At 38.5% G+C, this 22,193-nt stretch overlaps 1 protein-coding gene across 2 annotated transcripts in view; it reads left to right on the forward strand.

The window, feature by feature from the left end:
• Window positions 1-22,193, forward strand: part of FARS2 (phenylalanyl-tRNA synthetase 2, mitochondrial) — a 247,512-nt gene that overhangs the window by 65,286 nt on the left and 160,033 nt on the right. For both annotated transcript variants that reach the window (XM_050892724.1, XM_050892725.1), the window contains exons 5-6: window positions 862-1,021; window positions 7,813-7,944. In XM_050892724.1, coding sequence (XP_050748681.1) covers window positions 862-1,021; window positions 7,813-7,944 — 292 coding nt within the window. The remainder of the gene's footprint in view (window positions 1-861; window positions 1,022-7,812; window positions 7,945-22,193) is intronic.

Genomic DNA, 22,193 nt, shown 5'->3' on the forward strand with positions numbered 1-22,193 from the left:
ATGTAGATTTCCTGGTATGTATCTGTCCAGGATCGCCTGGCCAGAAACATATGGGGATGTACAGGAAACAGAAATCTTCAACTTGCAGCAGATGTGGTGGAGAGCAGCTTCTGCATGAAGAGCAAGTTTGTCACATCCCAAATACAGTCTGCCCCTGTGCTTTGTAATTTATCTGGAAACCCCAGACCAAGACGATGAATACTTAAATGCCCCATAGACAAAATTCCTGGACACAGAAAGGTGCTGTGTGTGGGAAAACGCAGGAAAATGGTAATCCTTAAATGAACAAACTGGACCCAAGATGAATCAAATACAAGCAGCTTAAGGTCTCGTTAAACTGTCAGGTTTGTTTGTGGTGGGTTTTTTGTTTGTTTGTTTTAAAGTTCATTTGATTACAGCTTTTAAGAAGTGCTTGGTTTTTTGGTATTTCTTTTACATCTTTCAATTACTAAAAAAAGTTGAAACTGTGATAAATGCCATTGTGTATTGTAGTTTTTGGAATATACTTTACATATACTGTACAGTGTACTTTGTTCTGCATGGTAACTTTTAAAGTAACAGCATTAGAAAAAAAGAGGTGTTTCCTTTATAAATTAGTACTTTCCTGTAGCTAATCATATTATTTGAAAATATGGTACAGAAATAAAACCAATCTTATTGTTTGAATATTTCTGTTCTTGTGATGATTTATCGCTGTGTTTAGTGAACAGAATTTGTACAAAATCACAGTCTTTACATTTGTTTTTCATGGTGCAGACTTAGCAGGTAAGATTCCCACTTAAATCAACAAAACTTCATTCTCTGTTTTTGTTTAGAAAATCATTGATGCAAAACACTGGTGTTTCTGTGGTTTTGTTCTAGTTGTTCTCCAACATTAAAGATGGTGAAGGCTTACAGTTGTTTGAGCAAGGTCATCGCACTGCACACAAGCAAGAGTGTCACACCATGGAGGCAGTGAGGCTGGTGGAGTTCAATCTGAAGCAAGTGCTCACAAAGCTCATGACTCGCATCTTTGGTGATGGTAGGTTCTTGCACCTTTTTTCCTGGACTGCTGATGACTGTGGGCATCCAGACTTTTGAGAAACATTTTCCTGTATAATAAAAACAGGAGGCTTAAGGGTGATGGTGACAGCTGGTATACTGAAACAGCCATGTGGATTTTTTCTAATGAGAGTTATAGTCATTTTAGGAGTCTTCATATTCTTTACTATCACATTTTTGACTTAAATTTGGTCAGAGTTCCATCCCAGTGTCTTTTAATGTCAGAGTAACTGGCTATTGATTGACCTTTCAGCTGCAATCTGTATTTTATATGTTATTGTTCTTTAATACTATTATATCCACACCTTATAAAATTGAGCACAGCCCAACAGGCCACACACTCTTCTCTTGGTTTTCCTGAATACTGGTGTGCACAACACTGTGTTGAATCATCAGGTTTTTGTGAAGAGGTTTTGCATATGTAGTGTGTCAGGGTAACATAGTGGGCATGAATACAGGTAGGGACGTGTGCCAGACCCAACTACAGGCGCTTGTCTGGCAGAAGCCATGTTTTAGAGTGGATGCAGTGTACCTGTCGGTGTGGGTCCTGTGAGGAGAGATGGCTCCAGCTCCAGCACAAAGCTGTGTGGATCTCCCTCTCCTTCGTACTTGTGGGCATCCCGTGTCCCTAGAGAGACAGAGCGTGGCTGCGGCATCGCATCTGGGGCTGCATCAGAGCTGGGTGCGCTGGGGAGCGTGCAGGGCAATGATCACACCTTGCACTGGCAGTGTGGAGCTTGACAGGAGAAGGGGTATGTATGTGGAAGGGGTATGTATGTGCATGTGGTGCTTTGCTGCATACACACTCAAAGTGCCGTGAGTGTTTTCCTCGTGCAAATAAATTAAACCTGGCAGCTGAGGGGAGATGGTGTTTGCTAAGTTTGCACCAAGCTGAAAAATAATTGTTGTTTGGTACTTAGAGTGGAATGAGGAAGGGTAATGAATGTCCGTGTATACGAATGAAATATCCTCTCCTCAGAAATACCTGCTTTCAGTTTCATAAGTTGAATTTATAAATGGCCTGAGTTAAAATTGCTACGTTAATGCTGTTTCCTGGCAAGGAGGCTTCTCTTCTGAACTGATTTGTTTTTCTGTTGAGGAAATACTGGATAGTATTGGAATGCACAGGTATGCTGGCTACTTTCAAAGCTCTTAAGATGCCCACTGAATTTAGAGCAGTAGTTCCAAGAATGGATTGATAATGCTGGCAAGTCCTGTATATGACTGCTTCAATATTTGTCTGAAATTCTCAAGTTGAATTTACAGCAAGCAAAACTTTTACCAGTTTTTGTTCTATCCCACCTGGACAAAAATTTTTTAAGGTCCTGAGTTCAGTTTTTCTTGTGGTTGTATTTTACTTAATAGCGGCCTTTGAAACATACAAAATTAGGATCAAAGTGAGTAATAGTGAGAATGATATTTTTTTGATCAACCTCAGATGCTGAGGATGTTGTTTAAAGTGAGCAATTTCTAGGAGTTATTAGTGATATCTGAGACTGCAGTGACATCCTTCTCTAACTGTTGACAGATGCTGCACTTTAAGCTTCAGTATGTTGGCTATTACTAGTTCTTCTACAGTCCACACAGTAGCTAGGAAGACACTAAAAAAATATTCTTAAATGATTGTAAACCTGCAGACTGAAAGTAGGTCCTGCCTTCTTACTGTAGGGATTTTCTATTTCTATGCTCCCGATATTTTTCCCAAAATACAAAGACAAGATATCAACAGTGATTTAAATATAATAATCTTTTTTCTTTTCCATTCATGGAAATGTGAAGTTCTCTCCCTTTCACCTTCTTGATCTTCTTGTAAGCTGTCAGTACAAACTGGAAGGTAATATTCAAAGAAGTAAACTTCATGCTAGGCACTAGACATGTGAGATGGGTGCAGTGCAAGTGACCTGGGGCGCACATAATTAAATTTGTCTTTTGACAGCTGCCATCTTTTAATTTTCATTTTACTCTCCACTTTACTAAATATTTTTGATTACTTTTGTGTCTCAACTCCTTGAGATTTGAACTTAAAATTAAAAAGTATTTTACTGTATTTATTGCTCTTGGAAAAATTCTATATTTTTTCTTTGTGTGAATATTCCATAAGGCCCCATGTTCTGTTAAAAGCAAAAATTTCATTCCTTTTATACTTCACATCAGTTGTATTCTTTACAGCCTGTGCTGTCAGCAGAATATTGCCGTGAAGTTGCACACCTTTTCTAGCAGGATAGCGTGATCATAGCTGCAGTAAGCTACTGAAATGTTGCATTGTCATACAGTCAACTGTTATTCATAGGCAGATTGTTTGAATTGCAGATTAAGTCTACCATGCAAGTTAGTTTTGCGTAAACTAGCTTAGGCCTGAAGTCCTGGACTTGGATAGCTGTGCTTCTGCAGTGCTTCTCTGGGAATTTACCAGCTTAGGTTGACGATAGATTGAGGATCTCTGCAGAAAGGTCAGATCACTGACCTGTCTTTTTTTGTTGTTGTTGTTGTATTGTTCTATGTTAGTTTTCATAATATTTAATGAGACAGTTTTGGCTTACCTGACTCGTCCCACACTATCTGGATACTTTAGTGTTGACTGTACGTGCCAGTAAACAATATAACAAAAATTGCTTAAAAATCACTAGGTTGTTGTGAGGAAGGTCAAAGATTTCATAAAAATCTGCACCTACATTTATTCCCAAGGTTTGTCTTTTTATTTCTTCCTGGCTTTGCCAACAAGCAAAGGAATGACAGATATTGGGGGGGGGGGGAAGATGTGGAGCATGCAATCAATTGCCTTAAATACTTGACAATGAAAGATAGTTCTTTTTATGACATTTTCTAGTGGTATGCCATGTCTGATTTTGCATTCTACAAGTGATGGTCTTTCAGTTTCTTTCATGAGATTTTGCTGTCAGGAAGCTATTTCAAATACTATGCCTAGAGATCACCTTTCTCAGTTTTCCTCTATTATCTCCAGATACGGTGCACACTTAAAATCTACTAATTTAACTTACACCTCCATCTCCACATGCAGATCTGTCAGTGTAGGAAGTCTGTTCTGTCTTGTTTTAGTTACCTTGTAATGAGGCTTTCCAAGGTTAGCTGTCTTACGTTTCCTTATGAAGTTAGTCGGTCAGTCTTTCCCAACTCCAGTTCTTTCTCTAACCCTCTGTAGTTTGCCAAAAGCTTTCTGGACCCTGAGAGATTCAGAAGTAATCTTAATATAGCAAATAGAAAAGAATGACTGTGTGGTGGTTCTGTGACTTGTTGCTTTACATTAAAGGGCCCAAAATTCACTACTGTCCCATATTTGTCTACCCAGTTCCTAGGCAGGGTAAGAGAAGGCAGGAGGGTGAGTAACGCCGTGCTTTGATGGATGGTTCTGCCACTGCTGGTTCTGACTGGACAGCCACTGGATGTCTTTTAAATCAAACATGTTGTTCTGCTCTTTCTTCTTAACTCTGTTGTACTGATATCTCCTTCAAGTGCGTGGAGATCTATGAGTGTAAGGAGTTTAAAAAGAAAAAAAAAAAAGCATTTATTGAGGACATAATGGTCTGGCTAATAACTTCTGAAAAATGTGAGCTAATGTAGGTTTATGGGCAGCCAGCTCCTGTCTGCTGCAAGTGAGATGAATTAGCTGAAGCAATGAGGTGCAGAGTACTTAGAAAATCGACACACCCTTCAAGTGGCCACAGCTTGATACCTTCTGTGCTCCCCATCACCTCCCCTACCCCCGTCTCCTTTTTCTCCTATAGACTCCTTCTCTAAAAATAATCCTCACAGCAACAAAGAGAATTTCTGGGCAGTGAAGACCATCTGGGTCTCTGGCTTTGTTGCTTCTGTGCTGTAGCGTAGCAATAGGCTGCTTTAATGCGTTTGGTTTGGTTTTTTCTTTCTTTTTTTAGTGCCTTTGGTCAAGCCTTTTTCATTATGAGACTCAATTAGGCTAGCACTGACAGATGCTTGTTTAGCGTAATATCTGATAACATCATTACTTTTGAGTGCATGCTATGACCAATTCCTTACCTGGATTCAGTACTCAGAAATAACAATAACTATTCACTTTTTCCTTACTCATTGGAGATGTTACATGTAAGTTACTAACGGACGTGTACCCACTGGAAGGACTCCTGTGAATGCTGTGAAATGAGCAGGTGTCCTGTGCTAATATAAATCATCTCTTTGAACTAGAGAAATTACTGAGTTTGTATCTAGTGATCAGTCTTCAGTTAGATTCAGCATTGTGCTCTTTTAAGTGCCTCTGTGTTTTAAGACAGATATGCATCTCTCGGCCTCCTAGAATTTCTAGAAAAGATAATTTTTGCCAGCATTTCATAGGCTGTATGTGAAGAAATAAATTTGGCCTAATCAGGTAAATTATATAGTACTACAGAAAGCCTAATCTTTGTAATCCTTTTAAGTCTTTAGTGGTTTAATTTGCTGAGTGTGAGCAATGCCCTTTATTCCTTGGGAATATATTGAGCACCAAGACAATATTTTGTATCTAAATAATACATGTACTTATTTATTCTGTGGCAGTCTATAGAAATGCAGTTAGAAGGCTTAATCTTGCTGAAGGCTGAGCACCCTCTGCTTTTCAGTAAAGTCTTCCAGAGCCAAAAGTCTGAAAGAACACTTGAATGTAAACTACAGAGGTATTCCTAATTGTCCTGGCTACTGTAAGAATAAAATTATTGTGGTATATGGAATTAACTGTTAATTTAGAGAACAGAGTGAAGGTGAGAGTTTTTTCTTCATTATGAATTTGTTTTGTTTTATTCAGATTTTTTTGTTTGCTTATTTGCATTTAGAACAAATGCCTCTTAAGTACTAATACACACTAAAATTCAAAATTAAAAATTCATTTTTTACCTTTTAAAATTTATTTTATTTAAGAAGAAAAAGCAAAGAAATCCTTTTTTTCCCCAGAGCTTCATTTTGAAGTAATCAGAGGATTAAAAAGAAACTGTTAACCGAATGTTGTTACTGAACATGAAGCTACTTGAATATTCAATGTCATTCTTGCTGCAGTTGCAAATTTTGCAAGCTAAATGAAGATATTTTATATGTGCATGGCTTTACAGTGAATGCAGAGTTGTACAGCCCTAGGATTAAAAATGCATTTGTACCAAGATTGGGAAATTAAAAAAAATGTTTTCTGCACACCGTACTGTTGTATACACTTGACTTTTTTCATCTATGTAATTTTTTGTTGTTATGCAGACAAAAAAGCAATGAAGTGATTGCTGTAAGTCACGGTACAGTTATGAATGGTATAATTGCTAATACTTCCAGTTGTTTCTGAGTTCTGAGTGTAAAATTATCAAAACACTTTTTTATAGTTCATAAAACTTCCTGAGGTTCATTTTTGAGAGAAAAGAAAATCTGGAAGCACCAATGTGTTTGTTTTGAAACCTGCCTCTCCATTTGAAAGTTTTACAGCATCCAGAAAAGTTCCCCGTAACTATTAGGTATTTTATGTTTTGGCTATGTATATACACTTTTGTTGTAACTTATTGTTTTGGTTTCGGTAGCCACATTTAATGTTTTGGAAGTAATCAAAGAAAATCTAATCCTTGAGGCTACAGAAAATGTTTTAATTTGAAAAACTCTCAGTATAAATCATGCAATTTCATGTTTTAAGCTCCTTTTTATGAGACAAACCCCAAAAAGCCTGAAAATCGAACCAGGGGTGTTAACAGTTACTGTCATCCAAACAACCTTTGCTGTGTCCCTTATTTTCAAAAGTGGACCTGCCTGGTTGGTAATGATCCTAACGATGATTAGCATTTGGCTTAGCTGAAGGGAAAGATGGGCTTGAGGTTAAGGCATTAGCCCACAGAATTCACAGTTCAATTCTCTTTTGAGTTCTTATGGTTCATGTTTCCGAGACTTTTTTTTCTTTCCTGATGCCTAATGGCTAGAAAAATTTCTTAAGCGAAACAAAGCTGGTGTAAATTATTACAAGAACTAAAACTCATCAAATATAATGAGGGCCTTGACAACACCCCTGCTTCTGGCAGTACTTGTAGACCTTGCCTTCTTCTGGCTCTGCTGCTCTGAGATGCCAGGGGTTTCCTTGCTCTGCGCAGTGGTACTTGCAGAGGTGCTGAGCTGGGGAGGAGGGAGAGTTACCCAGTGGCAGCTTTCTCTTACACTTCGCATCCACACAAAGTTAAACTCTTGTCTCCTGGGTCCAGACTACTCTGTGTGTGTTGGTATATAGCATACCTTAAAAATGTACAACTCTGTATATATATTTATATTTGTGTGTATTAATATATATTTTTAACTTCCATATTTAAACATACACAGAGAGAATAGCTTTGTATTTTAAATAGATTCGGATGAAAAAAAGTACTTGCCTAGCTGATCCATAAAATACTAAGTAAAAATTAAAGACTTAGCTTTTCCTGTGAGGAGCAGTTAGTCATTTCCTGGTGCAAAGAATAACAAAATTACTGACTTTCCCATGATCTTGGCTCATTTTTGTTCGATGCCAGGTGGTTGCTAGAGTTTGACAAATGATTGATTTGGTTTCAAAGGGTGCTTGAATTGCACAAAACGTTTTTCATATTAGAAAAGACATGGTCATTTTTTTTTTCCACAAGTTCTAAGATTTATCACCTTGCACAAGTGTTATAAATTAGTTTGTTTGCTATTTGTTTTCTCTGTATGGCTGTAATTGGTGTCATTAGTTGAAGGGCAAGTTTTACAGATGGTTGGAGGGACGGCCTTTTAAGCATGCACCCTTCATATTTTATTTTTTAAACACTGCTACAGGACTGCAAGTCAGATGGGTAGACTGCTACTTCCCGTTTACTCACCCTTCCTTTGAGATGGAGATCAAATTCCAAGGAGAATGGATGGAGGTCCTGGGCTGCGGGGTTATGGAGCAACAGCTAGTTAACTCAGGTACTGAAACTCCTTTACTTCATTGACAGCTCTATTAGCAAACACTTCCAGCGCAATCAAGTTTACAGTCTGAAATGCCCCCTTCTCCCCTGGTGAGCACAGACATCTCTGTTCGTGGCAGCCACCACAAATAGTCCTCAGGTGGAACGCAGCCCTCGCATGCTGTGATTTGAGGGTAGCAATTGAGCGAGCGATCTGGAGCCCGTAAACGGAAAGCTTGCCTTTTATTTTGTGCAGTAAGGAGACAGATGGATGTCAGCTTTAAAAGAGAAGCGGACAAATTAGAGTGTGCGGTTTTTTTTTTCCTCTTCCAAGAGATGTCAAGTGCATTCATAGTTATGATTTTAAAGTATCATAAGCAGATAGCATCCTCTAATATTTGGAATATCAGAGTGCTCCTGTATCTCTAAAGTATAGAAAGAGGAATGTGATATCTTTCATATTGCTATTTGGTTGCTGGGTAAATGGTACGTTGCTTTTTGCTTTTGTTTTGTTTCTTTTCTCCTCAGGTTGGTTGTTTATGAGGTTGTAAACTACATTAAGAGCAACGTCATTTATTTTAATTGAATTTATTGCAGAGCAATGTCACCTGACAATTTTGCTTTCTAAAACTTACACATAAGTACAAAAGAAAGAGAGGAGAAAATGGTGGGGTTTTTCTGATTATTTTTATAGAGAGAATTTTACATGCTTGTTTTTTCATTAGCTGAGAATAGGCAATTCTTTGTAAGCACAAGGCAGACTGCATGTGCTCAGACGTCTGTCATTCAGTGTCTTCCAGTACTATTTATTAGCTATGGGAGCCTTTTGGAATATGATCCGTTTAATTCTCGCAAGTGTGCTTTCAGATAGCTGAGTATACTCAGTTGATCTTTTTTTTTTTTTTAGTTGGTTTCCTAAGCTATTGTTGTATTTTTGTGCTTTAAACTCTTTCTGTTGAAGTCCAAGTACAGTAACTATGAATGGCTCAATTTTCGCCCCAGTTACTTGGCATAGCTTGTTTTCCTCAAAGTTTGCATGTATTTTAATGTAATTATTTTCCTTTTAAAAAAGATATCCTCTTCCAGAGTTTCTCCCCGATGGGTTAATGGTTTACGCTAACGTTCTTTCTCAGGTTATTATGTTCATGGTGTGGTAAATATAATACAGCTTCTAATCAGCCTCAGAAGTGAAAGACTACTGTGTAACATTATTTCCATCAGATGTAACACACCAATGGCCAGGCTTTCTTCTTGAAAAGCTTTTATGTTGCTCAATTCTTATGTTTAGGTTCCTTTAATGCGTGTGAGAAGAGCTAAACTGTGGCCTCAAAACAATTACTGTATGTGTTTGCGTGTGTGTATGTGAATGAAAGTACATGAAACACCAGTTGTTTCTACAGCGGTCAAAGTTTTCAGTTTAGTCTGCCTTAGCTCTTTTTCACCTTTCTGAATTATGGTCTTCAAAATTATATCTCTTCTGCACCAAAACTCTCCTGAATATTCATTGTAGTTCTAATCTTGCAAGAACTCATGAATTTAGTAACTCAAGTCTAGCTTTTGAATTACTTTTAGACTTGTATTATTAAAACAAACAAACAAAAAAAGAGATTTTTTTACTTTATTAGCAAGATATTTTTAGAGGGTGCAAACTCAGTTGTGGAAGTGCCAATCATTTTTCACTTCATTTAGAGAGAATTGCACTTTATGTAGCCACAATTTTGTTTTTCTGCACCCTTCAGTAGCTCTGCAAAAATGCTTGGCTACAAAAGCCGAGTCTAATGTATTTCATTGTGATTGTATTGAAGCATTGGAATCTGTTTACCACAAGTGAGGAAAAAGTGTGGCTAATAATGTTGGCTAATGATTAGCTTATTTGGTTTAAAGTAGCAATGAGGACAAAGTAGTTCACATTTTCAGTCAGGTAAGGAGTCAAACACCAATCTTCCCTGCCTACTGCTGCTCTGAGTATTCTCCTCTCTAATCCTCTTCTGCAATGATTTAAAACCCCAGTAGGTTCCTGACATGCCAACTTGCATCTATTTATGGTGAAGCCAAGTTTGCTCTTACTAACCCATAGATACTATTTTTTTTTTTTAGTGTTATAAAAGCCAGCTACTTTTGCCCAAAATTGAAAATCCACAAGTCCAGAAAGGAGATTCTCTGTGGAGAAGGATGAAGGTGAAAATTTTCTTTCCTAGCTCCTTCATCTTTTTTTGCTAGCAGAACTCAACTGCCTTCCAAAGTCATCCCATGTTTGAACAGTGGTAGTTTTTTAATAGTGTTTTTTTTACCTTTAGAATGTCCTTAATGCCTACAATATCCACGATCAATGAATGTTACTTATTACTCTGGTCCCATGTCCCTAAATTTCTTTGAAACACCAAAGTTTCAATTTTAAAGCCTTCCATTTTAAACCAGTGCAGATCAGCAAGGAATAGGATCTTCCTCAAACTTGGGAAGGAGGCCTGTGACTTCCCAATAGCTCTGTCCTTGTGCCTTTTGTTCTGAATATTGCCTGTTCATCTTTATAGGAGGCAGTGTTACTTTCAGTCAGTGGAGATTTTCTGGCAAAAGAAATTGAGGTGAACTACTCAGAAAAACACTAGGTTGTGGTTTTGTTGGTTTTTTTTTTTTGTTTGGGTTTGGTTTTTTTATCCCCATCATTTGTTCACTGATAACAAAATTCCTTAACTACAGATAAAAGTATCCCATTGCCCAACACGAAAGCATCTAACCTGACTCACTGATTCTTTGACAGATGTCTAGAATAGGCACTGCAAACTTCCCATTCCTGTCTCAATCTCTTCAAGGGCTCTACCAGAAAACAACTCAGTAGGACTGAATGAAAAAGAGAAACATTACTCATTTTTTGGCTGGCTAAGCTGGTGCTGAAGAAATATTTCACTCTTGGTGTGCCAGTTCACCAGGAGAATGCAGAAAGGTCTTTTCATGGTGTACTGCACAGCTTGCTGATTAAAAACTGGAGAAGAAACTGATGAGTTTGCAGAAATTGTTTGGGGTTTTTTTGTGGTCTATAACATTTCTAGTATCTTGCAGTTTGAGATTTTTGTTTTATGGGTATTTTTTGCTTGATATTGACTATTAAAATATGTATTTCTGAAATGTAATGTTTGCTGACAGGCATTGCTTTTTCTTCCATAAGGCAATATTTTCCTAAGGGAAAGGAAGAGAGCTTTTACCTTCAAAATCCTTAAGTCCTTTTGTTTTTTGTGTTATTGGTTGAATACAAAAGACTGGTTTGTGAGGCAATTGGAAACAGTCACTCAAAGCAGAAGTTGGATGTGCCTGGTTATCTATGGTGGTTATAATTTAAACAGTCAGGATGCTTCAGCATAGATTTTTTTTTTCTTTTCATTTTTGTTTTGTTGAAAATATATATGTATATTCATATATGAATATATATGAAACACAGCAAAAATGCAGAAGAACAGAAGAAGCCTTGTGGAGGGATGAAAAGACAAGGTCCATGCTGCGAAGGGGCCAAGGTATTAGCCCTAAGTGGTTGTTTTTCTTTATGTTGGCAGAAGTTTCTATTGGACTGATAGGTCCTATAATGATGACTCCCTACGCAAAATAACCTCACTGTAGTTCCTTGGAGGTTAACCTCTTCATGCAGCAAATTTTGATGGTATTGACAGATCATATTAAGATTTTTTTTTTTTGTCCTGAGTGACAAATTTTAATGTAGCTTTAATGCCCCGTTAAATTTGTTGTTGTTATTTTCTGAAAGACAATATCCTATTGAATTTTTCTGATGCCTTCTTATGTTTTGGAAGGAGGCTTTCTTTGATTTCAGCCACTTTTAAATAGAATGTGATACAGATATTTAGTACATGTAAATAGAAATGCATTGGTTATAGGGAAAAACTATCAACTATGTTCAAATGTATTGATAGTACTTTTCATCACCTGCTTTCTTACTCTGCTCTTTTTTCCTTTAGAGGTCTATGAAGAGTCTCTGTGGTGCTCCTTTTTTTTTTTTTCTCCTGCATGCTTCTTAACAAACTAGATTTCTACTTTCTGACATAGATCACAGCACAGGTGTGATAAAGAACCCAGATATGAGAGGCAACAGAACAAACCAGCACTTTTTATTGCAACTTTATTGTGTGTGGACTTCCATAGTGCTTTATCTCACCCTTGAAATTTCACATTCTTAAAATGTTAAACCAGATCAGGATTTGCCCAGGGAGGGACAGCCAGCCTCATTCTTAGTCATTTACTGGGTAGCGGGGATGAACCCGCTTCTGAACCATTCAGATTTTCTGTGTTAACAGCAAGCAAGGTTTCTGTTGTCTTGGTGTGTGGATGAGCAAATAAAATCTGATAAAGGCTGTAAGTACCATTTACATTAAAGCCAGTCCAGCTATTGAGTATTTTTTAAGCGTTGTGTGCATTCAGGAAAGTCTCCTACTACTAATAAAATGGAGAATATGGTGTTATTTACTATTTTCTAACAGTGAGAGTTGCTATTTTTAAAAGAAAAACATATACCCTATGACAGTGTTTTTATATAATTGTTGAAAAAATATGCACTACTGCAAAGATGCACTGAGTTGTAAGGAATGATGTTACATGTTCCCCTAAGGCTGATGGTGCTAAACTAGAGCAATTATTTGGTATAATGTGAACATAGAAGATCACTATTATAATCAATGTTCAATAAGAAGTATAAAGTCTAACTTATTGTACTGTTTAACTTTCCCTTTTTGTGTGCTTTGTTTTTCATCTTAAACTGTACCTGAATACATAACTTTAATAGGAATGTTATGTATGAATTTTGATATAAAGAAAAGTTATTTTTATTCTGGTTAAGACTGGGAAAAATATAGAAACTTTACAGTATAGTAGCAAATACTCCCAGTTTTAGGTCCATGATGAGGATACAAGGAAATTTTATGGTTCAGTAGAACTAGTATCAATTAACAGCACATAAGGTATTTATTTCTGTGCTTCAAGAGTTTGTTATCCAAGATTTGGAAAGCTGGTGTTCATTGGTAGATGCCGAAGTTCCCAGGTCTGTATGGAGTTATATGATTCAAACCTTTGAATACAGGACATTGCTTACTCAGAGGCTGCGATCACATAGTGTTGCTTCGTACCTGTGAAATTGGAAGCAGTTAGGGTGTGATCCTTTGCTGATTGAAATCAATGGCAATGTTCTCCGTGCTCAGTGTTGCAGAATATGTTAGCTGGGGATGGAAGCAAGAAAATAGGACTAAAGTTTACCCAAAGCCAGGAGACTATAAACCCCAATGATTTAAAAACAAAACAAAAAAACCCACAAACGAACACCCCACTGCCCTTCACCCCCTCCAAAAAACCCCAAACCAACTAACTCCAAAACCCACAAACAAAACAAAAAAATTATAAAAGAGAATTCCATAATGTTTTGGAACTCCTGAGGTATGCAAGAAAATAACTTAAGGGTGGCACACCAGATCAAACCAAAGTCCAGGACATCCCTGTATCCTTGTATCATGATAGCATCCCAAGCAGGTGCATAAAGATGTGTAGAACAGGCATGGTTATGCTGATCCTTTCCTGATACGGTCCTGCAGCTGTCAGTTTCCTGAGCTGAAAATGGTATGTTTGTTTTCAGTAGTCACTGTGGAATTTTATTCCATTCATTTGTTGAAGTGTTTTTTGAGTCCCAGTAAACCTTTACTATCTGCAGTGTCTTGTAGCAAGAAATTGCATAACTTAACTTGCATGAGGAATCACTTCCTTTTTGTTTTGACCAACAAGTTAGAGCTCCTTCTCTCATGCGAGGAGACATGCGTAGCTGTTTCTTCTTCCTTGTTTAAGCCACTCAGAATTTGTTTAGATTTCAGCTGTAACTCTCATCACAGACTTCTTTCCAGGCCAAAGGGTCCTGGTCAGACAGTCGCTCCCTGAGTGGGAGCTGATCTGTATGTTCTGATAGTCATGATCACTCCTGTCTGCATCTTCTCCAGGCTTCTGCTGTAGGAGGTCAGTGTGTAATGTTCAAGCTATGGGCATATGGTGATTTTTGTACACTGGCATAAAGACTTTGCCTTCTCTTTTCCTTTTCTGATAATTCTTAATATTCATTTTGCTGTGTTGATCTTTAATGAGCCTTGAGTTGAAAAATGAAGGGAGGTTTTGATACGATGACTGCCAGAGATGATTGCTTTTGATCGCTGTCTGGTGGTTTGAAACATCCTGGCACACAGCCAGCCATTCAGCTCTGGGTGGGAGCTTGGGTTGAGGTCTCGTTTCCTAAGATTATGAATCATGAAGGCAGCTGTATTTGGGCTACCAGTAAGAGAAGTTGGTAAGACTTTCCTGCTGTATGTAGATTTTTCTGCATTCCACATCAGAAAGCAACATTGATATTTACAGTCTTAAGAAACCCATTTTATTTTATTTTTTTATTTTTGCTTGTCAGCTTGAGTGTAGTAGGGAATGGTGTAGGGGTTTGGAAGAGGAAATGTCAGCTTTCCAGCATGAATAGTAGGAGATTGTCATGGCATTAGCAAGGAAATAAGCAGGCACTGGGCTTTCAGTAAGGCTATGGAGGGAACTTTCTGTCAACAGCTTGCATACAATTACAGTTTTAAAAGTTGCTGGGCAGTGTTGGTCTTCCAATTGTGTGTAATATCCTGAATTTATAGCAAAGGTAGTTTTCCTAGTACTGTATTTCTTGTTAATTTTGTGTGTACCTCTAATGAAGAAAAAATTGCTAACCTTGTCTAAACATCTTCATGAATACTGTTGAAAGAGTTTGTCATAACTTCTGCAAATCATTGCTTTTGTTTTAAAAGGTGGAAGCTTATTTGTCATGAGTGTTCTCCTTGGTGAAACCTGATTCTTGAAGCGTAAGTCTTTCCCATTTGGAAGCCCTTTTACAGATCAGTTGCAGAACTTCTTTCCAGAATTTAAATAGTACTTGGCCCAGGGCTGCCACCTTCAGCCAAATACAAGTCTTAATATGTAGAACTTGTTTGGCCTCAGTGCTGCAGTAAATAAATCTTTCTTTACTCATTTATTGAAGATCATCAAAATTGCTGTCTGAGGGGAAGTAGCAATTTTAAGTTCTTAACCTGTCTACTCCTTTTTGTTTTGTTTTTGGCAAAAGGATTATCAGTTTGGACAGTTCTCCGTGGGCAGCAGATTAGTCGTTAACAGAAAAATTATGTCAATGTTACCTTGCAGACAGGACTTTTTGGGTTTTTTTAAATTTATGAATGTGTTCTTAAATCAAATATTAGTTATGGGTGAGCTAGGTTCATATATCAGGCAGCAGGGGGTGTTTTGGGGAAGGGGAAATTTAATATCTTTCATCTAGCAGTTTTTTCCTGCTCAGCTCTTGCCTGGTAAATTACATTAAAATGTTGGAGCAGATGGTGCATGTGGCTTAAGTAGTATGCAGACCCATGTTCTGTCTATGCTAACAGCTCTCTGCAGGGACCTTGAAATAGTTAACGCTGTATGTGTCTATATGGATATAGTGTATAAGGGCAAATATAATGCATTTAAAATACATTCCTGCAACTCTTCAAGGTGAAATTAAAGTTACAGAGGTATCGGTGTCTTGAGCACCTGGGGCCTCCCAAGAACACAAGGTAAAACTGTTGGATGGGCTGGTTCTTCCCACACAGTACACCCAAAGTGATTCAAGTCTGCTGCATAAGCTTCACAGCTCCCCATCACAACCCTCTCAGGGGTTAAAATCTGTTCTTTTTAGGTCACTGTCTGTCTCCTATGTGACTGCATCACTGCAATACCTTGATGTCACCCAGCCTTTCCTGTGCTTATTCTCCTGAGACCATTATGAGATAGCAAAGTGTTGGCTGGCACTAAAGTGCACAGGAGGCTGACACACACGTGTGTGCACACTGCAGGCAAAGACTTTAGTTGCCTTAATTAAAGTTAGCTTTCCTACAGTCCTTATACTCAACAGAGAAAGAAGGTCTTCCAGTTGTTTTGAATGTATGGATCTTGTTTTCTGGATCAGTCTGCTGGGCAGCCTCTTTCTATGGCTGGCTGCAGGGGGAGCCTGGTCTCCTAATATAGGCAGGTACCTGAAGGTAAAGTGAATATCCCACAAACAGACAATGTCTCAGATTAAATTAAATTAATGGGAAATTAGTAAGTGTTTGAGTGACTTCCCAAGGGTCTCAGAAGTTGTCTGTGGCAGAAACTGGAGTTGAATCCAAGCTTTATATCTCAGCTCCTGGGTCACCTTTGTCTCAATTCATCCTAGTGATTTACATTTGCACATACATATACTTATATATGTGTGTATATGTATAAAAAATAAACAGTGAGACAAATAAGTGACCAAATAAAGACAGTGAGACAAATTCAGCCTATTTTGATTTTTTTGTGTGTGTGGTTTTCTCCCTACCCCCTGCCCCATGTAAACAGAAAAACCGATTGTCACAGCTGGCTAATTTGAGAGACACACTGTTGAGCTGGCAGCCACTGAAATTTTGCTTTGGCCAGTCAAACATGGAGCTGGTGTGGAGTTGTAGGCTTTTAGAGAAAGATGTGATTGAATTTTTACCTGTATTCTGCAGCATTTCATATAGATACCCACAAAAGTATGTACATGGCGCTTCCAGAGAAGTGTGTACCTAAGACAGTGCTGACCAGTTTAAAAGCAAATAAGTAATAGGGCAGAGGACCTGATTTTCCCTAAAAATCTGTGGTGATCCAGCCTGTCCATACAAGGAGAGGAGCTGTGATTGTAGTCACCTGGGTGGCTACCAGCAAAACAGTTAAGCATGTGCTTGACTTTTAACCTTTGAATAGTTCATATAAAGGCCCAGGCATGTAAGTTGAGGGGTGTGGGGGGGCAATTAGCTGTCCTTAGTTGACTGCCACATCTCCTGGCTGAAAAGGAATTGCCCATAGCCAACAACAGCAGAAATATCAGCTGTTTTCTCAGCGTCTTCAGACTACCAGCCTCCTTTGTGATCGCAAACCTAAGTGATGGCTTGCTAGGCATCCCAGTTCAGCAAAGGGAATAGATACAGCACTGCTACATATCTACATGTGAGCTGGGCCGTAGCTTGTGTTTTTAAGTTTTTGCAGGATTGGATCTGGACTCTCAGGACTTCATAGGTTTGTTTCTAAAGAGCATATATTTTTAAATTAGGACGACTTTTATATAGAAAAGCTATTTCTTCTATCTCCTTTCATCCCACTTGAAGAAGTTGGAGAGAGTTTGTTTCCTGCTTTTGGATGAAGATTGCCTTTTGGGTTTGATTTTGTTTTTGAACTGACTGGAAGTAAGTCTTGGTCTTGCCTTGATAAGTAAACCAAAACACAGAAGTGAGTTGCACAGAGGTGGTGCTCCAGTCAATCAAAGGGCGTATTGTTTTATTTGCTATTTGTTTCTCTTGTTCTGTTACCCATGGCTACACCACCAGGTCTGATGTGTGTGCTGTGTTATAAAGTTATACCTTTCCTCCGCCTTCTCCTCGTCAAGATAATTTGCCTGTTGTCTCCTACTTAATTTATAGCTCTATTTTTAAAACTGTTTTTTTATACAGAAGGAACCCATAAAATTTTTGAAATGTTGCTTTCTCTGATTTTATTACCTTTGACAGGTTCATTATGTATGTTAGAGTTGGTGTTCTTCAACAGAATTAATAGAAACTTACTCCCGATCTGTGTGTGTTTGTGTAGAATGAACAAATACAGTGTTCTGTTTTATGACAATTCTATTACACCTGTTTCTGGGAAATGTGTTATTTATTTACAGGGGTATTTTGTGGGAGAATAAGTATAGGATTGAATCTTGAAGTGAGTAGTTATTATAGAACCTGGATGGCCATTTGAGTTTGTGGCTCCATATGTTTTTGCCAGCTGAGCGTTAGAGTAGTACTGTCAATGGATTTAGAGGATAATTTCCCTTTCATGGTGCAAGACTACATTTTTAGTTGGAATTTATGTTCCTTATCTTCACAATTTAGGAAACTACTTTGTCTTCATGCTTCATTTTCTCCTGCACAAAAATGTCTGTGAAAAAGGGTTAACTCAGTCTAACACTAATGTTGAAAGCAGCAAGACTGGTTATTTGACTGACTGGTGCATGGTATGTCTTTCCAGCAAATGAAAGCTTCTCTCTAGCATACATGAGGCTGATTTTAGTCCATTTGGAAGCTAAAAAAGAAAAAAAAGAGGTGGGAGAATGTGCAGTTGCATCTTCCAAAGTTTCTATTGCCTTTGAAGCAGTTTGCCCATGTGTTTGTATTGCCTCTCCTTCCCTTTAGTTTTTTTTAATCAAAAGTAAGTTAAAGCTTTAGAAATGCACTATGATTTGTCTCCTTGGGATCCAGCAGGAGGACTAGAGCACCACACACAAGAGAAGGCTAAATAATGATGGATGGATTAAGCAGCTCCCAAGTAAAAGGAAGTGCTACTCTCAGAAACCTTGAAGAGCAACAACTTAGAGCACAGAGAAGGTGTTTCCCTTGGCTTTATTTATGCAAATGAAAATACAGCTAAATAATACTATTGAATTACTACACTGTTACGTGATGAGTGCTGAATGTTTTTAATCAGCCAGGAGTTGGTCCAATGAGCTTAATATAATTCTTCATCAGGCTAGGATACCCTACAGGTTTTTTTGTTGCATTACAATATTTATTTTTGCTGTTCCCAGGACATTTATCAGGAATACCCAGCTGAGGGTGGAGAAGAGATTTTACAGGCATGTCTCTAACTGTTCCTGACTCTGCTACACAAAGCTCAGTTGAGATTAGATCAAGCATTTGGGGAAGTATTTCTCTTCACTAGATCGCAAATACAAACTTGATTTCTCATTTCTGGAGAGAGAGGTTTTGGTTAGGATGTTTCTATGATGCATCATTTCTTGTCTTTCAGATTTCTAGTTGGTGAGAGGAATGGGTGAACACAGGTCTCCTGCGTGACTGCTGGAAGCTGAGTACGCACCTCTCCCTCTCTGCTACTGTATTAAGAAAATAACAAACCAGTGGTAGTGTATGGGTGGTCAGCCTTCCCAACTCCACACCGTTTATCAGAGTCTCCAGTTGAGTTGTGAGACACATGTCTTTAGAGGGCAATGAGTGGGGAAGGGAAACCTGAGCGTGTCACATAGTTGAGGGAGAGCGGCAGCTTTGTAGTGATGATGGGCTGGTTGTGGCAGCAGTCCAGACTGAGCCAGTGGCACCAGCCTCTCGTGGTTCATTTCGGCCAGAGGCTGAGAAGATCGGATTGCCCGGCTGTCTGTGTGCCAGTGCATACTGATCCACTGCTGACCAGGTGGGTGAGCCTTTGCTGGAGACCTTTGTTTGAATTGTGTGTAAGCAAACACAGAACAGCTCAAGAGCTGGAGTTTGGCCACCACTTCTCTGTTGTTACTGCCTGCCAACAGAATAACCTTTCATGTTATTATAAACTCTAGCTTTGTAAAAGTATATGTCAGCTCCACTGGTGCTGTTTTGGCTTGTATTACAAAGAATAACTTAGCTTCAGTTTTGCTTGGGCTTCATCTTCAGATACCCAGATTTGCTTTCCTGTTCAGCATTCATAAACAGACAGTAGAGGGGATAAAAACTACAACACGTGAATAAAAAAGTGTTCAGAAGGGGAGGTGATTATGCTGTGAAGGATGATCATGCTTCCAGAAGGAAGGAAAGAGTCTAGAACAGGTTTGGCACCTCCATGCTGCTGGAAGGCATCTGCAGCACAGCTACAGAGAGGAGACAGCCTGTTCCAGGCAGCGTACCAGCCAGTTTTGAGCAGGATCTGCTGCTGCACCTGAAATGAATCAAGGAAAAATGCCAGCCTTTATTAACACTTTTCCCCCATGTAAATAACAGTGACAGATTACTAATAGATATTAAAGCAATGTCTCCTTTTTTCTGAACAGAACAGATGCCATAAATTATGCATTCTGATGACTATGTGGTGAGCATCAGTAATAAGTTTGATCCTAAATATTCTGGCAGAGTCCCAGGAAACTTTTGTATGTAACAACAAATGGAATTTAAGAGATTAAGGTGGAAGTCACCTCGTACCTATTTTCTCTTTGGCCAAATGGAGAGTGGAGGGGGGAAAGGGCTTGTTTGTTTCCTTGCTTTTGAGGGCATTTGGATTATGTAAAAACTTTAGCTGAATATTTGAAAGTTTTGGCAAGTTCTGTGTTCTCTGGGTCAAAATGTTGGCTTTATCAAGAAAAAAGAAGGAAAAAAAAAAAAATCCCAACAAAAAGCCCATAAGCTGGTGGCTACAGTTTTAGAGCTCTTCAGCTCCTCACCCTGCAATGAGCAATAAATTTTATCTCCTCTTTATCTTAAAATTGAGAGAAGACAGGAAAAAGTAACAGAAGGTTTCTTCCAGCCGTGAAGTTTGAGTCTCTCATTCAAAAGTGCCAGTCTTCTTTATGCTAATGACAGAGATTGTGACTGACATTGTACTTCAGAGCTTTTTCTGTTAAAAAAAAATAAATAAATAAATTTGAAGTGAATTTACTGAGTTTTCTTTTATAACAGTGATTGATGCAAAATAGCAGTGGGGTTTATAATAGAAGAAAAGTTAGTAGGATCATTTAAATAAGGCAAGAGATTCCAGTTAGGACTTAATCTTCGACTGTATGGATTGAAAAGTATTTAGCTAATGCATTATTCCAAAAGAACAAGTACAGCGAGGAGAATCCTTTTCTCATATTAGTTCTGATATGCTTAGCGTGTTTCAAAAGTGACAGTCAGAGAGAAACTCCTGACTTGGACTCCTTTTTTCATCTCAGGGAAATATATTCTTAATACAATACTACTGCATGGCTCACAGCAGAAACTGTAATTGCCAAGATCTCTGCTACTGTATTAGAACCCATCATATCACAATCAAGACAGGCAGAATTACTCACTTTCACAAGTGCTAAATTGCTTTCTATTCTTATTGAATAAAAGCTGGTGAACTTAGAAAGGAAAACTGTACTCTACCTGTATTGGCACTTGCTGCTGCTATTTTTACTTATTTAGTAAGAGCTGGCAGTTCATCTTGTAAAGGAGAAGCTACTTTCTCTAGGGTGCTCTGCTCGTGAGGGGGCAGATTGTCCTGTGTCTGCCATCTTGTGGTTATTTATTTATTTGTATGGTTCCTTGCAGTCTGAGGTTCTGGCCATGTTCGGAGGAGGTTTAATAACTTAGCTGGATTGTAGCTCTTACACATCATACGCACATGAGCAATAGGAACAAAGAAAGCGGGCATTTACTAGAGCCACTCCAGAACAGGAAGCTGGAGTTCACTTAAGCCATCTGAAGATGCACTTAATCTTACAGTAGTTTTAAACAAAAGTTATTGTGCCTACATTGCTGTCGGCTTTCGCACATCAATAGTGAAGTGGAGCAGACTGTGCGCAAGCATTTGCCGTGTTCTGCATACGGCTGATTGGAGGAGCTGTACCAAATATTAGAAAAATGTTGTAGCATCCTCTGTAGCTTTCCTAAGTTGCGCTGTGCCATGTATGTGGTTTTATAACAGTACCCAGGTGATGAGAGTGGTGCACTGGTGAGTATCTGGATTTCTTTAGCTGTGACCCTATGAGCTGCTGTCCTAGTGGGACAAGGAACAAGCCGCTGCTTTGTTTTGGCAGCATGTGATGCTGAGCGGAGTTGTTTCTAGCTCAAAAAAGTATAATTTGTGCTGTTTCTGTTTCTCTACCATTAATCAATACAAAATGATCTCAGTAGAGGCAAACCTGTACATCCTGGGATGGAGAGAAAGAAGCACTCAGTATTATATGACTGTAATTCGGTGAAAGGAAAATAAAGTGATTTTTGTGGTGCCCCATTAGTAGTTCTGTATGTCATCTTTGTGGCTGTCACAAAGTACTAAGTCTTAAAAACAGAGGAGGCAGAGCAGGGGAGTATGCAAGATCATCAGTGGGCATAATATTTACATACACGTGACTGGTAACTGATTTTTTTATTTAATTGTTATGTTACAGACCATTCATAAACACTGGCGTTGCCCTGGAGTTTTCTACCGGATACTTTTAAGAAAATAGTATTTAAAAACAAGAGGGAGTGCAATTAGAAGATGAGACAGATGGAAATCCAGGTCATCCTAAACCAAGTTCAGGAGTAGTGCAACCAGTCATTTCCTATAGACCTCTGCGGGCGCTCTGATGTTGGAGGGAGAATGGTCTCACGTTCTTGCCTCTTCTTCATGGGTCAATAATTAGATCAAACTTTTTTAACAACTATCAGAGACCTCTCCCCTTTTGGTGTTCTTCATTAAATTGGC

The sequence above is a fragment of the Gymnogyps californianus genome, chromosome 2 (genome assembly GCF_018139145.2).
Source record: "Gymnogyps californianus isolate 813 chromosome 2, ASM1813914v2, whole genome shotgun sequence".
Classification (NCBI taxonomy): Eukaryota; Metazoa; Chordata; class Aves; order Accipitriformes; family Cathartidae; genus Gymnogyps; species Gymnogyps californianus.